The sequence below is a fragment of the Hyaena hyaena genome, unplaced genomic scaffold (genome assembly GCF_003009895.1).
Source record: "Hyaena hyaena isolate Hyena2069 unplaced genomic scaffold, ASM300989v1 scaffold_208, whole genome shotgun sequence".
NCBI lineage: Eukaryota > Metazoa > Chordata > Mammalia > Carnivora > Hyaenidae > Hyaena > Hyaena hyaena.
The window spans coordinates 612,940-636,373 of NW_024080839.1; the positions used below are offsets into that span (position 1 = coordinate 612,940).

At 39.7% G+C, this 23,434-nt stretch overlaps 1 protein-coding gene across 3 annotated transcripts in view; it reads right to left on the reverse strand.

The window, feature by feature from the left end:
- Nucleotides 1-23,434, reverse strand: part of PPP2R5E (protein phosphatase 2 regulatory subunit B'epsilon) — a 147,555-nt gene that overhangs the window by 19,877 nt on the left and 104,244 nt on the right. For all 3 annotated transcript variants that reach the window (XM_039242110.1, XM_039242112.1, XM_039242109.1), the window contains exons 4-5: nt 23,109-23,210; nt 16,695-16,787 (exon numbers count right to left, since the gene is read on the reverse strand). In XM_039242110.1, the coding sequence (XP_039098041.1) occupies nt 16,695-16,787; nt 23,109-23,210 (195 nt within the window). The remainder of the gene's footprint in view (nt 1-16,694; nt 16,788-23,108; nt 23,211-23,434) is intronic.

Genomic DNA, 23,434 nt, shown 5'->3' on the forward strand with positions numbered 1-23,434 from the left:
CCCAGGTGCGCTCACTTTGTAAATACTTGCTGAGGTGAACATTTATCATATCTGTATATGTATTATACCTGGGTAACATTTTTTTTTTTTTTTTACAAATAGTTTATTGTCAAATTAGTTTTTACATAACACTCAGTGCTCATCCCCAAAGTGCCCTCCTTCATGCCCATCCCCCCCTCCCCCCCACATCCATCAGTCCTCAGTTTTTGTCAGCATTCAAGAGTCTCTCATGGTTTGCCTCTCTCCCTTTCCCCCACCATGTCCGCCCTTCTTCTCCCCCTTGGTCCTCCGTCAAGTTCCTCCTAATCCTCCTATACGTGCAAACATATGGTATTTGTCCTTCTCTGCCTGACTTATTTCGCTCAGCATAACACCCTCAAGGTCCATCCATGTTGCTACACATGGCCAGATTTCATTGTTTCTCATTGCCATGTAGTATTCCATGGTATAGATAAACCACATCTTCTTGATCCATTCGTCTGTTGATGGACACTTAGGCTCTTTCCATGTTTTAGCTATTGTGGAGAGTGCTGCTATTAACATTGGGGTACATGTGCTCCTATGCCTCAGCATTTCTGTATCCCTTGGGTAAATTCCTAGCAGTGCTATTGCTGGGTCATAAGGGAGTTCTATTGTTAGTTTCCTGAGGAACCTCCACACTGTTTTCCAGAGGGGCTGTACCAGTTTACATTCCCACCAACAGTGCAGGAGGGTGCCCGTTTCTCCACATCCTCGCCAGCATCTAGAGTTCTCTGATTTGCTCATTTTAGCCACTCTGACTGGCGTGAGGTGGTATCTCAGTGTGGTTTTGATTTGTATTTCCCTGATGAGGAGGGATGCTGAGCATCGTTTCATGTGTCTGTTGGCCATCTGGATGTCCTCTTTGGAGAAGTGTCTGTTCATGTCTTCTGCCCATTTCTTCACTGGGTTGTTTGTTTTTCGGGCGTGGAGTTTGGTGAGTTCCTTATAGATTCTGGATATTAACCCTTTATCTGATATGTCATTTGCAACTATCTTTTCCCATTCCGTTGGTTACCTATTAATTTTCTGGGTTGTTTCCTTTGCTGTGCAGAAGCTTTTAATCTTGATGAGGTCCCAACAGTTTATTTTTGCTCTCGATTCCCTTGCTTTTGGGGATGTGTCAAGTAAGAAGTTGCTGCGGTGGAGGTCAAGGAGGTTGTTTCCTGCTTTCTCCTCTAGGGTGTTGATAGTTTCCTGTCTCACGTTCAGGTCCTTTATCCATTTGGAGTTGATTTTTGTGCATGGTGTGAGAAAATGATCTAGTTTCATTCTTCTGCATGTTGCTGTCCAGTTCTCCCAACACCATCTGTTAAAAAGGCTGTCTTTTTTCCATTGGATATTCTTTCCTGCTTTGTCAAAGATCAGTTGGCTGTATACTTTTGGGTCCACTTCTGAGTTCTCAATTCTGTTCCATTGGTCTATGGGTCTGTTTTTGTGCCAATACCATACTGTCTTGAGGATGACAGCTTTGTAGTAGAGGCTGAGGTCTGGGATGGTGATACCTCCCGTTTTGGTTTTATTTTTCAGTATTACTTTCGCTATTCGGGGTCTTTTGAGGTTCCATACAAATTTTTGGATAGTTTGTTCTAGTTTTGAGAAGTATGCTGGTGCAATTTGGATTGGAATTGCATTGAATGTGTAGAGTGCTTTAGGTAGTAATGACATCTTAACTATATTTATTCTTCCTATCCATGAGCATGGAATGTTTTTCCATTTCTTTGTGTCTTCTTCAATTTCCTTCATAAGTTTTCTATAGTTTTCATCATACAGATCTCTTGTATCCTTGGTTAGGTTTATTCCGAGGTATTTTATGGTTTTTTGTGCAATTGTGAAGGGGATCAGTTTCTTGATTTCTCTTTCTGTTGCTTCATCATTGGTGTATAAAAATGCAACCGATTTCTGTACGTTGATTTTGTACCCTGCAACTTGGCTGAATTCTTGGATCAGTTCTAGTAGGCTTCTGGTGGAGTCTGTCGGGTTTTCGATGTAGAGTATCATGTCATCTGCGAAGAGTGAAAGTTTGACTTCCTCTTTGCCAATTCTGATGCCTTTGATTTCCTTTTGTTGTCTGATGGCTGATGCTAGGACTTCCAGCACTATGTGAAACAACAGTGGTGAGAGTGGACATCCCTGTCGTGTTCCTGATCTCAGGGGGAAAGCTCTCAGTTTTTCCCCGTTGAGGATGATGTTAGCTGAAGGCTTCTCATAGATGGCTTTGATGATGTTTAAGTAGGTTCCTTCTATCCCAACTTTCTCGAGAGTCTTTATTAAGAAGGGATGCTGTATTTTGTCAAATGCTTTTTCTGCATCTATTGACAGGATCATATGGTTTTTATCTTTTCTTTTATTGATATGATGGATCACATTGATTGATTTGCGAATGTTGAACCAGCCCTGTAACCCAGGAATGAATCCCACTTGATCTTGGTGGATGATTCTTTTGATATGCTGCTGGATTCGATTTGCAAGGATCTTGTTGAGAATTTTTGCATCCGTATTCATCAAGGATATTGGCCTATAGTTCTCTTTTTTTGTTGGATCTCTGTCTGGCTTGGGAATCAGAGTGATGCTGGCTTCATAAAATGAGTCTGGGAGTTTTCCTTCGACTTCTATTTTTTGGAATAGCTTGAGAAGAATTGGGATTAATTCTGTTTTAAATGTCTGGTAGAATTCCCTGGGTAACATTTTTTGAATTTCCACTCATTTGTCATCTAAAGTCAGTAACTGAATCCAGACATCAACATATGTCAACAAGAAAACTTGTACATGAACGTTCATAGCAGCACAATTCACAATAGCCCAAAGTGGAAACCACCCTAATGTCCATCAGCTAATGCAGGGATGAGCAAAATGTGCTATGATGGACCATTATTCAGCCATAAAATGGAATGAAGGACTGGCACATTACCACCTGGATGAGCCTTTGAAACTTCCCGCTAAGTGGAAGTAGCCAGACACAAAAGGCCACATATTGTATAATTCCATTTATCTGAAATATATGGAGTAGGCAAATCCACAGAGACAGAAAGCAGAATGACGAATGTCTGCTACGAAGTATGGTGTTCCTTTGCAGGATGATAAAACATGTTCTGTGATTACACAGCAGTCATGGATACACAACTTAGTGTATACTAAACAACACCAAAGTGCAAACTTTTTTAAATGGGTGAATTTTATGGTATGTGAATTATATCTGAATAAAGCTTTTATTTATTTGTTTGTCTGTTTTTAAATGACAGTGGGCAGGTTCCTCTAGCTTGGAGACTGGTTTAAATTTTATGGAGTTCCTTCGACATTCATTATTGTCACAATAAAACAAGACTCACAGTTTATACTGAAGTTGACTTTACAGCAAAACATTTCAAGAGCATACTGACAGTATACAAATGAACAGACTACCCTAAATACCAAAAAAGCTATCAAGACATGCATAAGCTTGGTTTCAGGTGATTAAGACATGAGGCTGGCAGCAGCAGAATTATTCAGTGGGCAGTAATCAAATAAATTATCTGCTCTTGCCTGGTGCTTTTCTTTGAACAAAAGACAAAATTATAGACGAAGAACGGCCCTTCAAATAATGGCAGGAAGTACAAACTGAAGGAGGATCTTCAAAACTGGGCAGTGACAGAAATGCAATTTTTGGCTACACAATGCCATTCCTCCATCTGTCCACCTGTCTGTCCAGCCAAAAATCAAGTGCCTCAAATAAATATGTCTGCCTGTTAAGAGTCAGCCACTGGGCAGGATGTCAGAGATACAATGGTGAGCAAGAAAGACACAATCAGCTTTCACAAAGCCTAGTTGAAATGAGGGATACAGGTGAGCAGACAGCGTAAGTGGTTTAGGATGCTATACAAACACACAGCAGACAAATCTACTCTACTGGGGAGAAGTAGGGTGGTAGGGAAGGCTTCTGGAGGAAGTGACATCCAGGCTGACCCATGAAGCAATTAGGAGGCTGAAGTGGAGGCAGAGTGTTCATGGCAGATTCAACAGCACATACCTTCACGAGCAGCCTATCAGAACAGAAGATGCGGTTAAGACAACTGCCATCTCTCTGCCCGGTCAGCCATGCAGTCAACCAATCAATCAATCCATCCATCTCTGCACACGCCACAAGCTGTCCTTGTTACCGTGCACACACACACTAGTGAAAAACCTGGAGCCCACAGGGAGAGCAACGAGCAAGTGAACTATATACCTCCACAGAGAACACTCTAAGAAAGAAAGGTCTGTGGCCCCATAAGCGAAAAGGTCCCAGGGGCCCAGTAATTTATCTACCACACACACAAAATGACAATCTCTAACCTACTCATCCTACTCCTTGTTAATGAAAATAATTAACCTTTTCCGTTCTATTTTTTAATTTGGTTTCTATTTTTAAGTGTTGTAAAAGGGTTTAGTGGGTAATTTGCAACCAGCATAAGAGAAGTTTGAGGGGGTGTACTGTTAGCGAAACTTGAATCAATTATGCTTATGTACTACTAATCTTAAGAGTTTAATAAAAATATGAAAATTAAGCAAAAATTATTTAACTTGTGTTTTCATTAGGCCCTCAAAAAACATGCATTACCAGGCATGTAACTTAAGTCACTTACAAAGCCACAAGTATTTTATATTAATATATATATACAGGATGTCCCATGAGAAAGAAAGACAAATTCCATTATATAAATTACTTTTCTGCTGCTCTAATACAACACCTTTTTGTTGAGTGCATATATAAAAGACAAAAGAAAAAGTATAATAATGCACAGGTTGAAAAAAAGGAGTCGGATGAGGTCCGCTTTCCAAAACAAAATGACACATTTGTGCTTAGTCATATATACACTCCCCACAAAAAAAGCGATGAGAAATAGAATCCAGCATCTGTAAATGCCCAGTGAACTGCACTCCCTACAATACAGCAGGCAATTGCTGTCAGAGAAAAGCTGGACCGTTTCCAAGGTGATTACAGAGCAAAGAGAGACCTGTCAGCATGCTGACTCCTCGTTTACAGATGCAGCCTCCTGAAGGTCACAAACAGGGATGAACTGCGTGGCGATTTAGCCAGAGAACCCTCCTTTGAACCTCATAATAAATCTCCAGTGACATGAAAAGGGCAAAATGAAAAAGGCAGTTAGGGTCTCCCAGTCAGACATGGGAGACTGAACCTCTCTCCTGAGTCCTCCCTGAGATTAGAATAAAAGAATAAAAATGGAAGAAACCCACGGGGCAGAGAGGAATGGAGAGCAGATGAGACAAATTTACACATTTTTCAAAGATGGAAAGTGGATGGCAAGGGGTAACTATCTTAGGTTTCCTCTTTCCACTCTGCTAAGTGTTTTTCCATTCTGCCAGCAGGGAAGGAAGCCAGCAAGAAGCAAGCCAGTTCACACTAGAGAACCCTTAAAAGGCTTAAGAATTGAAGACACCAGATATATTTGATGGCCAGGGTGTGGGGAGCTAAAAACAGGAGGGCTGGTTGAAAGTTTGTCGAAAGAGTAACAAGCAGATCCCATGTCCCAAGCAGTGGACTAAAGATTTACAGTCAAAATCTGGAAAGAATAAACATGCAAGTCTCTCATCTTCAAGACACTGTACATAGCTGAGTGAAAAATTTACTGAAAATAAAAGGATGAAAGAAAATGGTATGCTGAAGAGTGAGACCTTCGCCAGCCCCTTTGCCTAAGCCTAAATTCTGGATGAGGTAGGAGATAGGGGAAGTCGTTTTTGAGGGGCCTCAGCCTCAGCCTCTTGACAGCCTCAAGAGGAAACACCTATTGATACACTGATATTTGAGGGTTTGTCAATGAAAGAGCAAGGTCTCTGCCCAATGTGCTGTGTCTCCCATTTGTGTGCATGCATGCACACACACACACACTCTCTAAGAAGGCTCTTCAATGGTTCTAAGAAGCGTCTCTGATGACTAACATGAAACTATGAAGCCGAGGATCACCAACATTCTAACATACAAGACAGAGACCAAAACAAACAATCATAAAGACCTCAGGGGAAATAGCCACAATGCAAACAAGAAAACAAACAAACAAAAATAGAGAAAAAAGAAAAAAAGACTACAAAAAAAGAACTTATCCCCAGAAACAAACAAATCTATTGAGTTCCTGAAACAAAAGCAGAAAAATAACAGATGAATATTCAGAAAATAAAAAGAACTTCTGGAAATTCAAGATGTAACAGAAATAAAAATTTCAGAACTGGAACATTACAATGGGCCAATCTATCCTGAAAGTTGAACCAAAAGAAGAAGACAGTATATAGAAGAAAGAAGATAACTAGAGGATCCATCCAGAAGGTCCAATACATTCTAAACAGGCACAGAGAATAGGTACAGAGACACAAAAATAAAGCAAATGAAATTATCTGAGAAAGAATTCAATGTAATTTTCCAGAAAAAAGGGACACAAGTTTCGATATAGATAAGGGCCATTATGTTCTCTGCACAATTAATAAACAAAGACCTATGGCACATCACTCTGAATTATGTGGACATCGGGGACAAAGAATAGATCTCAAAAGCTGAGACAAAAAATAAGTCACTATGAAGGCTAAGGAGTCCCAGCTGGTGTAGGCCTTCTTCATACCAACACTGGAGGTAGAAGACAATCTAGAGCTCCCTAAAACATCCGAGGGAATATGGGTTCTAACCCATCAATCTATACCTAGCCAAAACATCAATCAAGTATGTGAGTAGAATAAAGACATGCTGAATAAAGACATGTTTAGAGAAGCAGGTCTTCAAAAATTTACACCCCATTCATACTTTCTTAGGGAGCATCTATAGGATGTATTCTGCCAAAATCACAGAGAGGGAGATAGGCAAGCAAAGATACAGTGCAGAAGAGGAGGCAAAGGGAAGCCCCAGGACGACTAGGGTGGGCACAGCCTAGAGGAAGCCACCGGTGCCAACTAGAGCAAGATGCCCAGGGCTCCAGCTCCAGGAAGGAGACTTCCAAGGAAAACAATGGAACTACAGACTAGCAGATGTGGGGGCCAGACTGAGAAAAGCTGTACATTGCTCTCAGAGAAGAACCGAGGTATGAACTAGTAACCAATACACAGGAAAGCAAGCATGTGAAAATTAAGGCAACTATTAATTCCAGGGGGGTTTAAAAAAAGAAAGAAAAAAAGGCTCCACAAGAAAAGAAATGCATTTACAGCATAACATGTGCCTCAGCTGTGAAGAACCGGTACATGAATACAAACATGACAGCTTCATTACATTTTGTGCCATAACTACACTGCCAAGACATAAAGGAGGAGATAGAGAGGGAGACATATAAAGATTTACAGTAAGAAAAGATCTTAAAAACCAAGGAACAGCAGTATTAAGAATGGGATTTAGAGAAATGGAAAACATACAAGGAAATACATATAAGGAAACAGCTAGAAGACTTGAATGTGGTTACCTCTAGGGGTTGAGACTCTGGTTTGGGGAAGGATGAGGCAGGAGAGTGCTATTTTTCTTTATAAATCATATAGATATATTTGAATTATTTAATAGACATTACTTTGTTAGTTAAAATTATTTTTAAAAATTAAGGGCAAAAGGTTATAAACAAACCCAACAAAGGCCCAACTGCCCTCTACCAGGATAGAGAAGCAGCTACCCTGCCCTCCAGTCCATGTAAAGAGATATCAAATGTAAAGACTATCAGAAATGTTCAAGCCAACAATCAACGAAATTGGTATTCTAAATGTTTTCATGTAAATGTTTTTATCCAGACAAAAATCAGGTCTCCAAATTCTGGCTGTGTCTTTAACTTTACCTATTCTACAACCTGAAAAATGGTATCTTCCGAACCCCTTTACCTTGACCAGGTAATGCACATGGAGCAAACAGCCCAGAACCAAGTCAGGAGACCCAACAGCAGCCTGACCCCAATGAATGAGAACAACTCAAGAGGACCAACATATGAAATGAGCTCATCTGTGGGCACCACTGAAAGCATGATGGGGACGAAGGGTGGAAAGGCTGCACAGTGGAAGCTTTCAGCGATTCTGACTTCAAAACTCTGATGGAAACTCAGTTTAAAAATTTCAAAAGCAGAAGTCACACAAACATGAACAACTCTGCCAAGTAACATGCTTTTATTTTCTTCCTAATTGCAGGCATTCTTCCCACAAACTAGAGAAATCCACTGTTTTCTCCCTCAAGCATTCATTTTGACTGATTCAACAAAACTTTGCGATTTAAAATCTTAAGACAATCAATTTGGTCAGCATTTCAAGAAAGAGCTATTACTGTACATAATGATGCAGCCAGGGACTAGCTACATAATTTGCGGGGGGCGGCGGGGGGGGGGGGGGGGGGGGGGGGGGCGCCTGGGTGGCTCCATGGGTTAACTGACTGACTTTGGTTCAGGTCGTGATCTTGCATCTTAGGAGTTCGAGCCCTGTGTCAGGCTCTGTGATGGCAGTTCAGAGCCTGGAGTCTTCTTCAGATTGTCTCTTTCTCCATCCCCCTCTCTGCCCCATCCCCACTCACACGCTCTTTCTCAAAAATGAAAATTAAAGTAAACTGAAAAACTATTAAGAATTTCAAGACCGCCAGGCAGAGAAGGACAAATATCATATGTTTGCACGTATAGGAGGATTAGGAGGAACTTAACGGAGGAACAAGGGGGAGAAGAAGGGCGGAAATGGTGGGGGAAAGGGAGAGAGGCAAACTATGAGAGACTCTTGAATGCTGACAAAAACTGAGGACTGATGGATGTGGGGGGGAGGGGGGCATGGAGGAGGACACTTGTGGGGATGAGCACTGAGTGTTATGTGGAAACTAATTTGACAATAAACTATTTGTAAAAAAAAAAAAAAAGAAGAATTTCAAGACCGCAATGGCAAAGCATTAAACCAAGAGCAGGGCCATTCTTAGTCTGGGGCCCATGTCATTGCACAAGCTGTACAACCAGAAAGCTGACTCTGAATGCAGGAGTCAGTGAAGTAAAGCTCTTTCCCAGGATATAGATTGGACTGAACGGGATGAGGTGAAGAGGTAGAGGCAGTTTACCATTCATCGGTAATGGCTACCCGATACAATTCCTGATCGAAATAAATTCTTGAAAGTTTTATTTGCTACAGACTCTGAGAGAGAATGTAAACATTTTGACATATTCAAGGAACTTGTTTGGAAAATAGCTCATGTACTGGAGCTGAGATTCAAGGCCTCATGAAATTTATTTCAGTTTAGAACTTAAAATTTTTTTAACAGGTTGGTGTGTGCCATGTCTAATCTGTCTTGAGTTTTTAAAACACAATAACAAAAGGTCACTTTTAAGGACAGGGTAAATGATTTGAATAATTTGCATGATAATTATGGCACCTTTCAGCTAAATATAAACCGCTAATGTGAAATACAAATTACTAAATGGCAATCTCCAGCAGTACATATGTTTATGGGGACACTTGAATAGTATGTCTCTTAGCAACCACTGACTGCTTTTCAGATTTGCAGAGTGGTTGAAAGCAGTCTTTAGAAATATGCTACTAAACTCTTACCACAATAATACACCCAATGAAATAACTCAAGGTTTGGCAACCCATTTTTTGGTTGGGTGGGGGAAGGAGAGGAGATCACAAAGAAACCATTTTCCCAACCGTCCTACACAGATGAAAATTATCCTTAGTGGGGAGAGAGACACGGGTTCCGTGAGCCTAAACGAGCCTACACACTTCTGGCTACAGGAGGCAGCGACTAAGTCTAAAATCAACATTGCCACAGACACCAAGTGTACTATGTAATCAAGTGACCCTCTCTTGATAAATCTGACAGCCTTCTTTTATAAAGACTATAAATCTAAATTTAATAAAAATTACAATGAAATTTAAGGAAGCCACTCAGCCATAAGCATTATTAAATAAGAAAACAGCAAGCCCTTCAAAGGTACAAGTCACAGAGAGTTCTGTCTGGCCCGTTCAGAAATCCGGATTTCCAGGTTCTCTTGACCTCTCGAGGTTACCGCTGTTTCCATCACTTCTTCCTGTCAAACTGAGACTACATCACTCTGTACCACTTGTCTGGCCTCAGTAAAGATTCAGATGTGCTAGTCCTGCTTCTCAACTACTGTGTTTTTTTAAAGTTTATATATTTGTTTTGAGAGAGAGAGAGAACATGAGGAGGAGAGGGGAAGAGACAGAGACAGAGGAAATCCCAAGCAGGCCCCGCGCTGTCAGCACAGAGCCCAATGTGGGGATCAATCCCACAAACCATGAGATCATGACCTGAGCTGAAATCGAGTCAGACACTTAACCGACTGATCACCCCCAGGCACCTCAGCTACTTCTCACCTATTAAAAATCTATGCTCTTGGCACTAACACACATTCGCTTCTAACACTGGGAGAAATCAGTTGGTCAAATGAATCCAAGGACAGGAAGGACCACATTTAACACCTGAAAAAAATCTCAATAGCCAGAGTCCAGGGTTTTTTCTTTATCTTTCAAATGGTAAAAGTCGAATTTCAAAAAAAATTCATAACATGGGTGTTAAGATGTTGATATACAAACACCATGTGACTTCACAGACTGAGGCTATTCTAGAAAATGTGATTAAAGAAGATTCTCCAAACAAGAACTGATCCTAATAAAAACACTGGTGGCGGCAGCAGAACGTTTACTGAGCGCTTAGTATTGTCAGGGACTGTTCTAAGTGCTTATGCATTGTGTTCACTTATTAAATCTCCACAACAACCTCTCAACAAAACTAGGATTATACTGTGGATAATTTGCATCTACTTTCCAGATGAGGAAATGGAGGCAACGCAGTTATATAACTTGCCCAAGGTCACGCGCTAAAAAAGGGCAGAGTCTGAATTCAAACCAGTCTGTCCACTTCACCACTAATCAGGAAAACTGCTTCCTGATGAGGAAGGAAAATGAATAGTATTGAGAAACGCTCTTGGGGGGCAACACTGGAGGCTTTCCTTTGAGCTTCAGATTTTCAAAGGATACATACAAGTGATGAAAACAAATTTAAGTATAAATGAATGGTGCAATCTTACAAAAACAATCTTCGGAAGGCTAACACACAGAGTCAGCTCAGGTTGATGAAAAATGCAATGCAACAAAATGAGAATTATGAAATAAATTATTTTATTTATTAAATAAAATTTAAAAATTATTAATGTAATTAAAATAGTTTAACTATTATTACTGATTGTAACATATATGTTCTTTACCTTTTAAATGTAAAAAAGTTTAGAAACATAAAAATCAGAAAGTAACGATCTTCACGCTTAATCACATTCTACCAAAAAAATAATAACAATTTGGTATACCACCTTCCAAAACTTTTAGCGCATATACAAATACTGCTTTTCCCTAAAATAACAGACTCAGATTCAAAAACATCATACTTTTCCATAATATGCATGTTTCCCCTTAAAAACAGACCATGTGTAGCTCGATCTCATTCTTTTACAAAATGATGAATATTCCATTACATGAATGTCCACAGTCTATTCAACTAACTCCCTACTGAGTTTAGCTTCCAATTATAACAGTGAGGTGTTTGCCATCCTTGCACACACATCTTTGTGTACGTCCTGACTATTTCTCATGGAACTGCTCAGTGGATAAAATTTAAGCCAAGAGAATACATGCATTGGTACGTTTTTTATGGTTGATGTTTTCCACTCAAGGCTGCTATGTTCCAGTCTCCTGTGCCCATGCCACACTGTTTCAATTCATGTGCCTTTATAGTTTTAATAGGGGACATTCATATGTTTTAATATCTAAGAGGCAAAGGGTCTTTGGTTTTCTATTTCAAATATTTATTTCATGAAGTTTGAAATTTTCAAAAAAGGAAACTACTGAAATTTTACTTAGAATTGCACTAACTGTATAAATTAACTTAGCGATTCTATGGCCATCCTTATGATAGCTTCCCATCTAGGAATATGTCATTTGTTCAAGCTTTCTTTGCAAAAATCTCTTATATAAGTTTCACATTAACTTAAAAAGTTCTAGCAGGGGAGTGCAGCTACTCATATACCCTTGACTGAAGAACGATCCTCCTCTATCGGGGAAGGTCGTCCTCTTCGACCAAGCGCGCAGCTTCGAGCGCGCAGCTTCGGGAGGGATGCACGTGGAGCGGTGAGGGAGGAAGGGGACACCCGCCTAGTCAGCCAGATCAGCTGAATCAACCCTGGCGATCAATGGGGTGACAGATATCGCAGCCAGATCGCCCTCACATCCACAGCATTTTATCATCCTAACAAGCCTACTTGTTATAATTTGTGTAAAAAAAGGTCACCATTATAGCCATTTTATAGAAGAAAACACTGAGGTTCAAAATAGTTAAAAATCTGCCCCGAGTTTTCAAGTATATGCTCATGACTGAAGGGAGGAAGCCTGTCTTTGTATCCATAGGGCCGACCCAAGCAAGCATGTTTAACAATCGTCAGTTTGGGTATACATCCTATTTACTTAAATCTCATTTCTTCTATTACCTCATGTTGCAAATGAGTAGACTCAGGCTTGGACAGCAAGTGTATTAACTGGCTGAAAGCCACACTGCCAAGTAGGTGGAAAAGCCCGTTTTAATGCCGTTCCTTCTTACCCCACAGCGCATATTCTTAGCCCTATAATCTACTACTTAGAGTACACAGGGGAGTCAGGATGCAAATCCACAGCTTGCTAACGTTCTTTCCACTACATCATGTTAAAATAGCTCAATTCTTAATTTTGCTGTTGTCTTTACTGACGGGAGAAACAAGAATCCAAATAGATTGTGAAGAACACAGCTAGCTGCTATAGAAAACAGGTTGAAATTTCGTGGCTAATTTTATGTCTAATTAAATAAAAAAGTTTTAGGCTGAGAGGACCAAAAATTCCTTCTGAGATCTTTTGAGAATCTACGGAGAATAAAAAATCTACTCCAAGAAAAAGAATGCGATAAATGTCATCCTGATTTGCAAAAGGGAAAGGTAGGAGGGCTCCCGTGTCGTAGAAAACCAGGCTTAGGTACAAAACACGCCAGGACTAGCTGGCGCCACAGGAGCCTGTGAGGAGAGAAACAAGCAGGGGAAGAGGGGGTGTAAATAATGAGCGGGCGGACTGCATGGTATACAGATGAAGGAGTGACCTGCTCCAGGACAGCTGAAGCATGGCGGCAGGAGGAAAAGGAGGGTGGGCAGGGGCAGAGCGGAATCTCGGCAACAATGCCTTAAGCTCCAAAAGGCCAGGCAGGTCCCAAGTCAGAAACAAATCTCCCAGGAAGGGAACTCGGGAGAATTACATAGGGGATCGAGACCCCACTCCTACCAGTGCTGGGATCACAGGTAAGTCAGCAGCAGACTAATGGGTGTGAAAAGGGGCAAGAGGCCAACTTTACAGGTGCCCAACACGAATGGACAAGTGTTCTGGAAAACGGCAGCTAATCGGCACCCAGAGCCTATCCTCAACATGACAGTTAATGCTATGGTCAGCCGCATGATTACATTCGAGCACCACTCGGTGGTGTTACTGATTTTGCCAACACCCTGCCTGTCCTTTCCTGACTGATTCACGAAGTGCGGGGAGCCCTAGTGTGTGACAGCTGAGTTCATCAACAGATCCAGCAGAGGGAAGGTAAAGGAGGCACAAGTTGTAAAACTGAGGCAAGGGCTGAAAACAAAGTATCAGTACATGGACTTCACTTAATTCTTCGTCTCTGGAAAAAATTGGAGACAGATGATCGATCACATGGTTTGTAAGTACTTCGGGCATCGTTACCAATAAAGAGCAGGGGCCCCCAGAAGTTCACTCATGTCCTATGGCAGATGAATGGCATTCTTTTTCATGATAAAGTCTCATGGCCCATAAAAGAGGGGCTGCTGTAAGCACAAAGTCCTGGATTTTATTACGGCATCTGACAAAGTCTCTATACTCTTTTATGAACAAGATTTTAAAATTTAAGAAGCATGATGACATTCTAGAGTAAATTTCTAACAGGTTTAAGGATGGAATTCAAAGACTGTTGATTAATGAATCTGTATTAAAATAAAGGGAAGCTGCTAAGGGCATGCCAGAGGCCTCTATCGTCAGTGCTGGCTCTTTGAACAATTTCAATCAATGGCCTGAGATGAAGCCAACTGCTATTAGCACAGTTAAGAAAGTCGCAGATGTGATCAAGATGGAAGGCACAATGAATACGGTGGATGACAGGCTCAAGATACAGAAAGACTTCAAAAGGCTGGGGAGAAATGATATTCTGCAGAAAAACATGTCAAATCCCACGGCAAATTGTACGACTAACAAGAACAAGAAAAAACATGGCTTCACATAATTTAGCATAAAGCTAAATTAGAAATCAGTTAAAGACCACAAGTTGAGAAAGCTGTGCTAACATAACAGTGCCATGGAACAGCAAGAGGAGCTAATGTGACCTCCCCTTTAAGAAACCTGGCACCCGCGGAGAACCCAATTCCAAGCTGTGCTGGACTGACCAGGCTAAGTTCTGACAGACAGAAGACTTCCAAAACTGACAAGTGAGACATGGCCCACAGAACTAAAGACTCGGTCTAGAACAGAGACTGCATACTGACAGCTACTCAGCTAGATCCAGAAGGCAGATGGGCATAGTTCCTCCCGAACAGGAGTTTAGAACTATCAGAAAATTTCACAAACAATCTGGATTTCTGTTTCTCTTGAGAAAGAGGGGGAAAAAAACCCCAAGTCTACCAATAACTGAAAGAACAGGGGTAACCAAAGTTTCCTTTAGTAGAAACCTGCCTACGTCCTATTATCTGACACCTGGCCACCATACTTATGATACATGAGCCTATAAGCATTGGAGTTGCAACTGCTGTTCTAGGGAAAAAGAGCCAAGAGGTAAACACAAACGCCGTGTTCTATCTAAGAGCTGAAATGTTATGTCCAAGCTAGTAAGTACTAAAGGACTGTTCTGGGGGAAATACAGTCAGAAGGTACAAAGTATAGGGAGGTTCAATAAAAAGAGAGCTTTCTAACAAAAACAGAACAATCTGCCCAAGTATATAGTGCTTCTTCACTAAAAAAGAATAAATGGGAGTCACCTCTTTTCAGGGTCCCAAAGGAGACTAGTTCACTGGGAATGAATGAGAACAGACGATCCAAAACATCCCTTCAAGTCTGGGTTTCTCTGATGTTTTAAGCTAATGACCCTTATTATCATAAGTACCCATCTACCATGAACAACACTCCGAGCTGGGCCTTGCAGACTTTCTGTGTAAGAAAAGCACCGGCTTCACAGTAAGATCAGAGTTCTTACTGTCTCCATGTCAACTGAACACAGGTTCACTGATACTCTTGGGTACTTTAATTTACCATAAACATACAGAGACCTTAATATTTCATTAGTGTTGACAAGTGAGGACTACTCCTGCCTTGAAGTCAATCCAAGTCATAGTGAGGGGAATCACAAGGAGTCATCATGGCATAATGGATAGAAAACCAGAATAGGAAATGTGCTTGGGAAAACTTGATAATATTCCAAACCTCAGTGTATTCATCTGTAAAATGAGACTAAAATTTAGCGGTGCCTATTGTATAGATTAAATAATGTATGTAAAGATGCTCTGACAATTATACGATGCTATATAAATGCAAGGACTTTCCAATACAAAACACAGACTGATTACGTGTTGCTTTTTTGTCTGAAATGTACTTTGCCTCCTTCGTAGAAGAATCTGGATCAGTCTACCTATTTATGCAATGAATGTTCCGTGTATCCACCTATTTACCTAACTCTCCATCTCTATTTTAAACCTCACTTTTCCAAAGCCTCTCAAACTAATATATCCAGATTTCTAAATGTATTAATTTAATTAGGAGGGGAAATGAGGTCATCGCAGAGGTTATCAATCTTTATCCAGGAAGGGTACAAGAAGACCAATTGCCTGCTAAAATAATGTTTTAAATTTTAAGTTCTGCTTACTGGCTCACTAAGAGAGAGATACTAATTCTTTTCTACATGAAGTGCTCAGTAACCACTCAGAAAGGAGCTACAACAGCCCATACATCAGTTGGCTCAAGTACCCATTTTTATAGATGAATGTCAACAACAGGAGCAAGAAGACGTTACCTAAAAATTCACTGTCATGAACATTCTCGAGTCCCACGTAAGAAGGAAGACGTGATCTATGGTTGTAAAATGTAAAATGGCAAGTCAAGAAGAATACATACCCTGAGAAGCTCCAAATAGATAGGCGAGAGTTAATCCCTTTATGGGAATTTGAAAGTGTCAAGCTGCACCATTTCCAACTGTGAAAGCTCACCAGTATCTGACTTTGATTATTTATCGAATGTTATTTCTGCTCTAGGCCATGCTTATTCAGTTTTAACTTGCCTAAGCAATTATTCCTTAAAAATCCTTATGCAAATAGGAGTTTTCAGGCTACATAAAGTTTCACACAAACCAGAGTTGTATTAATGAAATTCCTTTATAATTAAATTTTAAGCAAGAAAACTGCAGGGATTTAGGCATTAGCATTCCTTGTTGTTTAAAATATAATTTCCAGCAATAAGTTAAATAATAAATTAAAGAGGATCCTATTACTTTTAACGAGTAATAATGGAAACTAACATATATACAGCATATATTTTTTTAAAAGGTGATATGACTGTCATTGAAAGTTTTTTAACAATCAGGAGAAAAAAAGATAAAGTGTTATCAACTGAATAACAAATTCGGACAACCACAAAAATTTGCTTACCTGTAATACAAATTTCTGATCTATGTATTTTTTGGCAATGCTGGGTTGGAATTCTTGGCTTTCCAAAAATCGTATGAAAAATTCATATACAAGCTGCAACAAACAGATTATAATTAATTTCAAGTTATAATTCACTGAGCATAGTATCAAAAAACCATAAAAAGGCTGTAACACTAAAACTGACAGGGCTTAGAAAATTGAGTTTTAATATCGATTACAAGCTATGCTACCCTTCTTTGTGGTTCACAGTCACTATTATGTTTTTCAATTTTTCAAATTAAAAATCTGATTATACAGCCAAACAATGCAAATAAAACTCCCCCATAGCCTCACCACTCAAAGAGAACCACTGTTAACTACTTAATGTACAAGCCTCCTGATTTTTCTTTCTCTACTTCCATAACATACCAGTGAACTATAAATATATTTTTATATAGTTTTCAAAATACTTTTACCATCTTAACAATATATTATGTACAATTTATGTCAATAATAACTAAACCATCATTCTTAGTAGCTATAAGCAGTCCACTTTACATAATTTTTAAATGAATAATTCCATTATTCATGATCAATTTAACCAATCTCCTATGCTTCAACATTTAAATAGTTTCTCAATAACTTCTCTATCAAATTATGCCACAATGTATATTATGTAATAGACATCAGTGTGCATTTGCTCAATTACTGCATGAGGAACTATTTCTAGAAGTGGAAATGTTATAGCAACAGGTAGGTATCCAAACATTTCAGGATTTTCAACATTTATTGCCAAATTTCCTTTCAGAAAATTTATGGCAATTTACAAAACTCTTTTATCTGCAAGGAATAAGAATATTCTCATCTGCAGAATCAATCTCACATAACTGTTCTGATAAATAGTAGATCATTGTTCATGTTCTTTGAAAAATAAATCTATGTTAAAATACACATGAGATCCTGGTATAATATACAACAGCGTATAAAAAAAAACTTGTAAGGGGCAGACAGATACTGGGTTGGGAGTCTAGCTCTGTCCCCTACTAACAGTGTAGCCCTAGGCAAGTTACTTTCTCTAAAAGTATATGTTTATTCAATTGAATAATGGGGATGATAATCCCCAATTAAATGTGATAATATATATAAAGCGCTATGCACAGTAACTAATACATAGCACTATTTTTTAAATTCTTTTAATTTTTTGATTTATTTATTTATTTATTTTTGGAGAGAGAAAGAGACAGAATGTGAGCAGACGAGGGGCAGAGAGCAGGAGACACAGAATCCAAAGCAGAATATAGGCTCTGAGCTGTCAGCACAGGGCCCAACATGGGGCTCCAACCTACGAACTTGGAGATCATGACCTGAGCCTAGGTCGGGCTCTCAACCGACTAAACCACCCAGATGCCCCAATACATATCACCATTATCACTATTACCTAAAATAGCATTCTCAAAAGTTTTTAGTCCATCTCCCTTACATTTAAAAATTGCTGAAGACTCCAAAACCTTTTGTTTATATAATATGAAGAAATATATAGTTGTATACATACGTAAGGTCAGAAATACACACTGAGAAAATTTCAAATATATATTTAGATATTTCATTTTAGGACAATATATTACACATTAATATAAATAATGTATGTTTGTGGCAAATAACTTTATTTTCCAAAACAACTGAGAGGCATTATTTTTTATCTTTGAAAAATCTCTTTAACGGCATATTAGAAAACAGATTAATATCTGCTTCTGTATTCAATCCATTGTGGCATACTGTTTTGGTTGAAGTATATCAAAAAATCAAGCCTCATGCAGATCTAACAGTATGAAAAAGGATGAGTATTTTCATAGTAGTTTCACATAATTGTGGATATTCCTTTTTGATACTACACCAAAACTCAACAATGTTTCTTAAGTAGGGGTCGTACTGCAGAATCTGAAACCAAAATCAATGAATTTCTCATACTCTGTTATACTAAATCCCAATGGTCTGTTACACACTTGGAAGGGATCTTTACCATGCATGGTTTCCTAACACCATTAGCTGGAAAATACTGGTTCACTCAGGCATTTTTCAAATGGTGACAAATTTGTATCTAAAAAGTCACATTCCTTAGTATCTCCAATTTCATCAAAAAGTCTTAAGTTTTAATTTGGTTAAAAAGTTCAACAGAAGGATAAAAGTTTCCCAAAATTCTATTTCTACATTTTGCTGGAATGCCCTAACTTAATCAGTGGTGGTGAATGGTTTTCTTTGTTTACAAGGAAACATCTACCAAATACCCAAGCTGGAACAACTACAGTTCGTCAGACATTCCTGTAAGTAAAAAATGATTATTTCATGAAGAAATAGCTAGTTTAGCTTGTAGCTCCAACAATCACAATAAGTGCTTTCACACACAAGACAATCAGTACACTTCAGTATGAAGTCACTGGGCATACTTCCCGCTCTGTGACGAAGAGTATTCTTTAAAATGTGGACTCGAAGGTCTAGATTTAATAATATTTTATTTAATAATTTTCGCTGCTTCTCCAAGCCCATTCTTAACTGAAATTAGCTTTTTTAAAATTGTCAACGCAGGTCAGTGAAGAATATCTACTAAGCCAATTTGCCACAACCACCTTGGTTTGGGCTAAGGCAGGTGCAATTTGAACTACCAATGCTTTTGCAAATAGGATCTCAAATGTCAACACAGTGAAAACAGCAAACAGCAGAGTATTATTATAAAACCAGTTTTGACTTTGCAGGCCTGAAAATCAGGTCTCAGGGTCCCCCAAGGGTCTGCTGATACCATTAACCTAAATGCATCATACCGTGACCTTACCTACGACTTTAGACTCTTAACACTTAAATTAGGTATGCACATTAGGATTTTACTTTAAAGTAAAAAACTGTTTTTCTCTTTGAAATTCTGAATTCAGAAGAACTTCTTGCCCAATGATCTGAACATTGTCAAGCTACTTTTTTTTTTTTTAATGTCTATTTAATTTTGGAGAGAGAGAGAGCAAGAGAGAGATCACATGTGCATGTGAGAACAAGGGTTTGGGGGACAGAGGAAGGGGGGGCAGAGAGAGAGAGAGAATGAGAATCCCAAGCAGGCTCCATGTTGTCAGCCCAGAGCCCAATGTGGGGCTCGATTTCACGAACTGTGAGATCACGACCTGAGCTGAAATCAAGAGCTGGACACTTAATTGAATGAGCCACCCAGGTGACCCTGTCAAGCTGCACTTCTAGGCATAATAATGTGACTGAGCCCCAACACCTTCTAGAATAACTGTTCTTTTTTTCATACACTAAGTTTTCAACTCTCTTTTACAAATAGCATGTCAGTCTTATTCAAATAACCATAAAAGGGGGTTTAATTCCCACAAAGTGGAGAGATTCTCATCTTGCAGGCCTGACTTGTGGGCTGGCAGGACTTTCCAGCAAGATTGGCAAAGTGCTCTCTCCCCTCTGGTCCCTTGAAAGCACTTATGGTTTAAAACACTTGGATGGAAACACTTCAGACACACTTATTAATAAGCATAAATGTTCTCTACACTTATGGGACAGATTTTTACCACAAAATCAAAACTCTCTCTTGGATTTCCAAAGAGAAAGAAAGCCAGGGACTGAGAATCATTTACTTTTCAAGGTCACATAAGTGAATTCTCCAAGGAACATGAGTAAAAAGACTTTAGCATTTCTATTTTTCAGTCTCAAGTGTAAAGGCACTAAAAACAATCCCCTGATTGTAAATGGAAGTCCTTCAAAATCATATTCTACTGGAAATACAGACCCAAATATAGAAAACACACTAAGAATAACCATGGTAACTGTGGGACAACAGTTTAAAAGATAACAATGCAGATAACAGAAAAGATCAAATAACATACATATAGTAGAACCTTTGATATATTTAAGCTAAAAATTTGTGCATTTAAACAGTTTTCTATTTTCAAATATCTCCAAAGAGCCAAGATCTGTTATGAGTAATCTTGTATGGGCCACAGATTAAAATCAGATAAGATGTGTGCAGAAGCAGTCTATCCAATAATCACATCTCAATGCAATTTGGTTGTTCTCTACTATTATCAGATATTCGGTAATGAACGCTTTGCTTCCTTATAAAGTGTAGTCCACAAGAAGAAGCATGCTGTTAATGCTGGAGCCACCAAAAAGTGAAAAGGTCTAAGAAATCGCTGTGTTTTGGTCAGAAAAATAGACTTGAATCAATTAAAAAGTCAAATGTTAAATTTAGTGATAACTCACTGTAACACAAATGACTTAATCATGACAGAAAAAGAGGTTTCTTGAACCTTCAGTGAGTGCTCATCAGTTCTAAAAGCCACCTATCAGTGAAAATGGAAAGGTGACAAATTTGTGGCGTCAGAATACCTAAGAGAAACATAGGAATCTTGAGTACAAAGACTTCCACAAAGGAATAGCTGGTGATGGCAACAGAGTGCACCAACTGACTTGACCTTTACTAGGAATAAAGGTCAATTTGTGAAGTTTAAGGGTAGGTTTCCTTTGCCTGATCCAACAGAAGCCATATATCCCTCCCCTCCCTCCAAGCCAAAGAAGGGATGAGGGGATTATCGGCTTGAACAGGGTGTCAACACAGCTGGAGTCAAGTTCTAGAATGCTGCTTGTGACTTTACACCCAGAAGGGGCTAGCTCTCATCGCCATTCCTCACTGTTGTTTGGGTTTTCGAGTTTCAGGTGAACTAACAGTTAATGCTCCAGTAGCAATGACACAATGTAAGCCAGAGATTTTTGGTGGCAGAATTTAGTTTAATAGCTTTAGAAATTAATTTGGTCCTGTATTTTACAGTCATTAAGCTTAGGAAGGATTAACTGAAATACTTAAACTTCACTGTGCTTTAGGAGAAATTTAGATCTATGGCGATCATGATTTAGAGTGCTCAAAGAGCTCTTGCAAATGGCCAGAGTGGTCTACTGTCTGTGGGGTGTAGAGAAGACAACTTGAAGCTTTGAAGACATTTCTCTTCCTGTCTTTTCCACAGTGAGACGTGGGACTTCCCTGAGATTATCTTGTGTGTTTTGGTTTTTAAATTTCTTCCACTCTACTTCTGTGAGCTGGTGCCATGCATTAGGAATAAGACATGATGAGAAGTCCACCTATTCAAAAGACTTATTTTTTGAATTTTTGTCACCATCTGGGATATACCACGAAAAGCACAAATAATTTTCCAAATTTCTTAGATTGCAGATAGTATGTCTGACACCTTAAAAAAAAAAAATCAAGCAGCTAAAACGGGAAGTCAGCTACACTGTTTTAACTAATTTACTCAATCCTGGCACTGATAGCAGGGATACATATGTATAACATGGCTGGGTAAGAGCTGAGAAAACAGAGCCCCTGAGAGTTCTCCTCACAACCAGGGGAAATAGCATACATATGTATCTGTAGCGACCTCGACTTGCCAAAGCAAGGCAGGGAAAGTTGCAAATCGATGTCAAAAATTCTGACATGGGGAAAAAGTAAACTTTTAGAACATCTCTAGGCCTCATCTTGCTGCCGCACAGTTATCTGCTCTTTAGAAAATCAACTAGTAGCCGTGAGCACACTTCACAGATGCGATGGCGGCTGCCTCTGGGTGACAATGTACAAGGTTCTGTTCCCTCTCTCTCCGTGCCTTCCCTCCTGGCTGGTTGTCATCCAGCCTCTGAGGACATCCTCACTCGATGGAAAGACAGGTCTGGGGCCCATTCCATTCATATTTCCTTATTCTCTTCCTCTAAGAAATGCTGGCCTGGAGCAAGAGCAGCCAGGAGAGGAGGATGGGAAATGACTGGGATGGGTCAGTAAATGCAGTACAGATGGGCCTGGCGCTGGCGGCAGAGATGCACGGAGGGCCCTGCTGTGTCCTGGCACGTGCGTAGGACTGGAAAACATGGCCTTCTCAGTGCAAGAGAACAAAACTGGCCTTCACGCAAGCTTTCTATCAGCTGTTGCTCTTCCTTGCATGATGTAGTAGCTACCGCAATTTGTTTTTGCCCTCCCAGGCTAAAGAAATACTTCCGTGGTTATCAGGAAGATAGGCATTCAAGGTCCCCAGGGTACCTGCTGCTGAAAATGAGATATAGACCTTGTGACCTAATCACATCTAACTAATATTAACGTGAAAATAGCTCAGTTCCTGTTGGAGGCTGCGGCAGGCAGGATCACAGAGAAGCTCTAATAAAAGAACAAGAACTGTGCAACCTGCGAGGAACCGCATGAAAGCATTACACCGAAACTTATTATTTTATTCTTTTGGCATCCTAATTATCCAGAGTGAGAAACACAGAAAGCATTCTCTAAGCTTTCCATTAATGTACTCTAATTTGATTTCCGGGTGAATAAAGGCCTTCAAGAAACTCCCATGCTAACTGACTGATGAGTTAATGGATCTTTCTTTTATAATGAATGGTAGTTCCAAGTACCTGTAAGTGTGGCCATGATGCCTCAAGGGTAGGTTCGTCTTCTTCTGGATCAAATTCATTGCTGTCACTAGGAGGGAGAGTTCTGAATATATTGCAAGATACCTAAAAAGAAACAAGCAGCAGAGTTAGCTGGCGGCCCCTCCTGGGCAGCCTTACACAAGGTTTGCAACCAGCCAAAGGGAAACCAGAGGACAGACGACGGGAACACCATCAAACTGGAATGGGGACCTCTTTCCGCGGGCTTTGAGGCAGGAGCACCTCTAGGCAGAACCAGAAAGTAGCCAAGCAGCACCTCCAGCCCTCCCGAACAGTATTCCTTGCCCAGG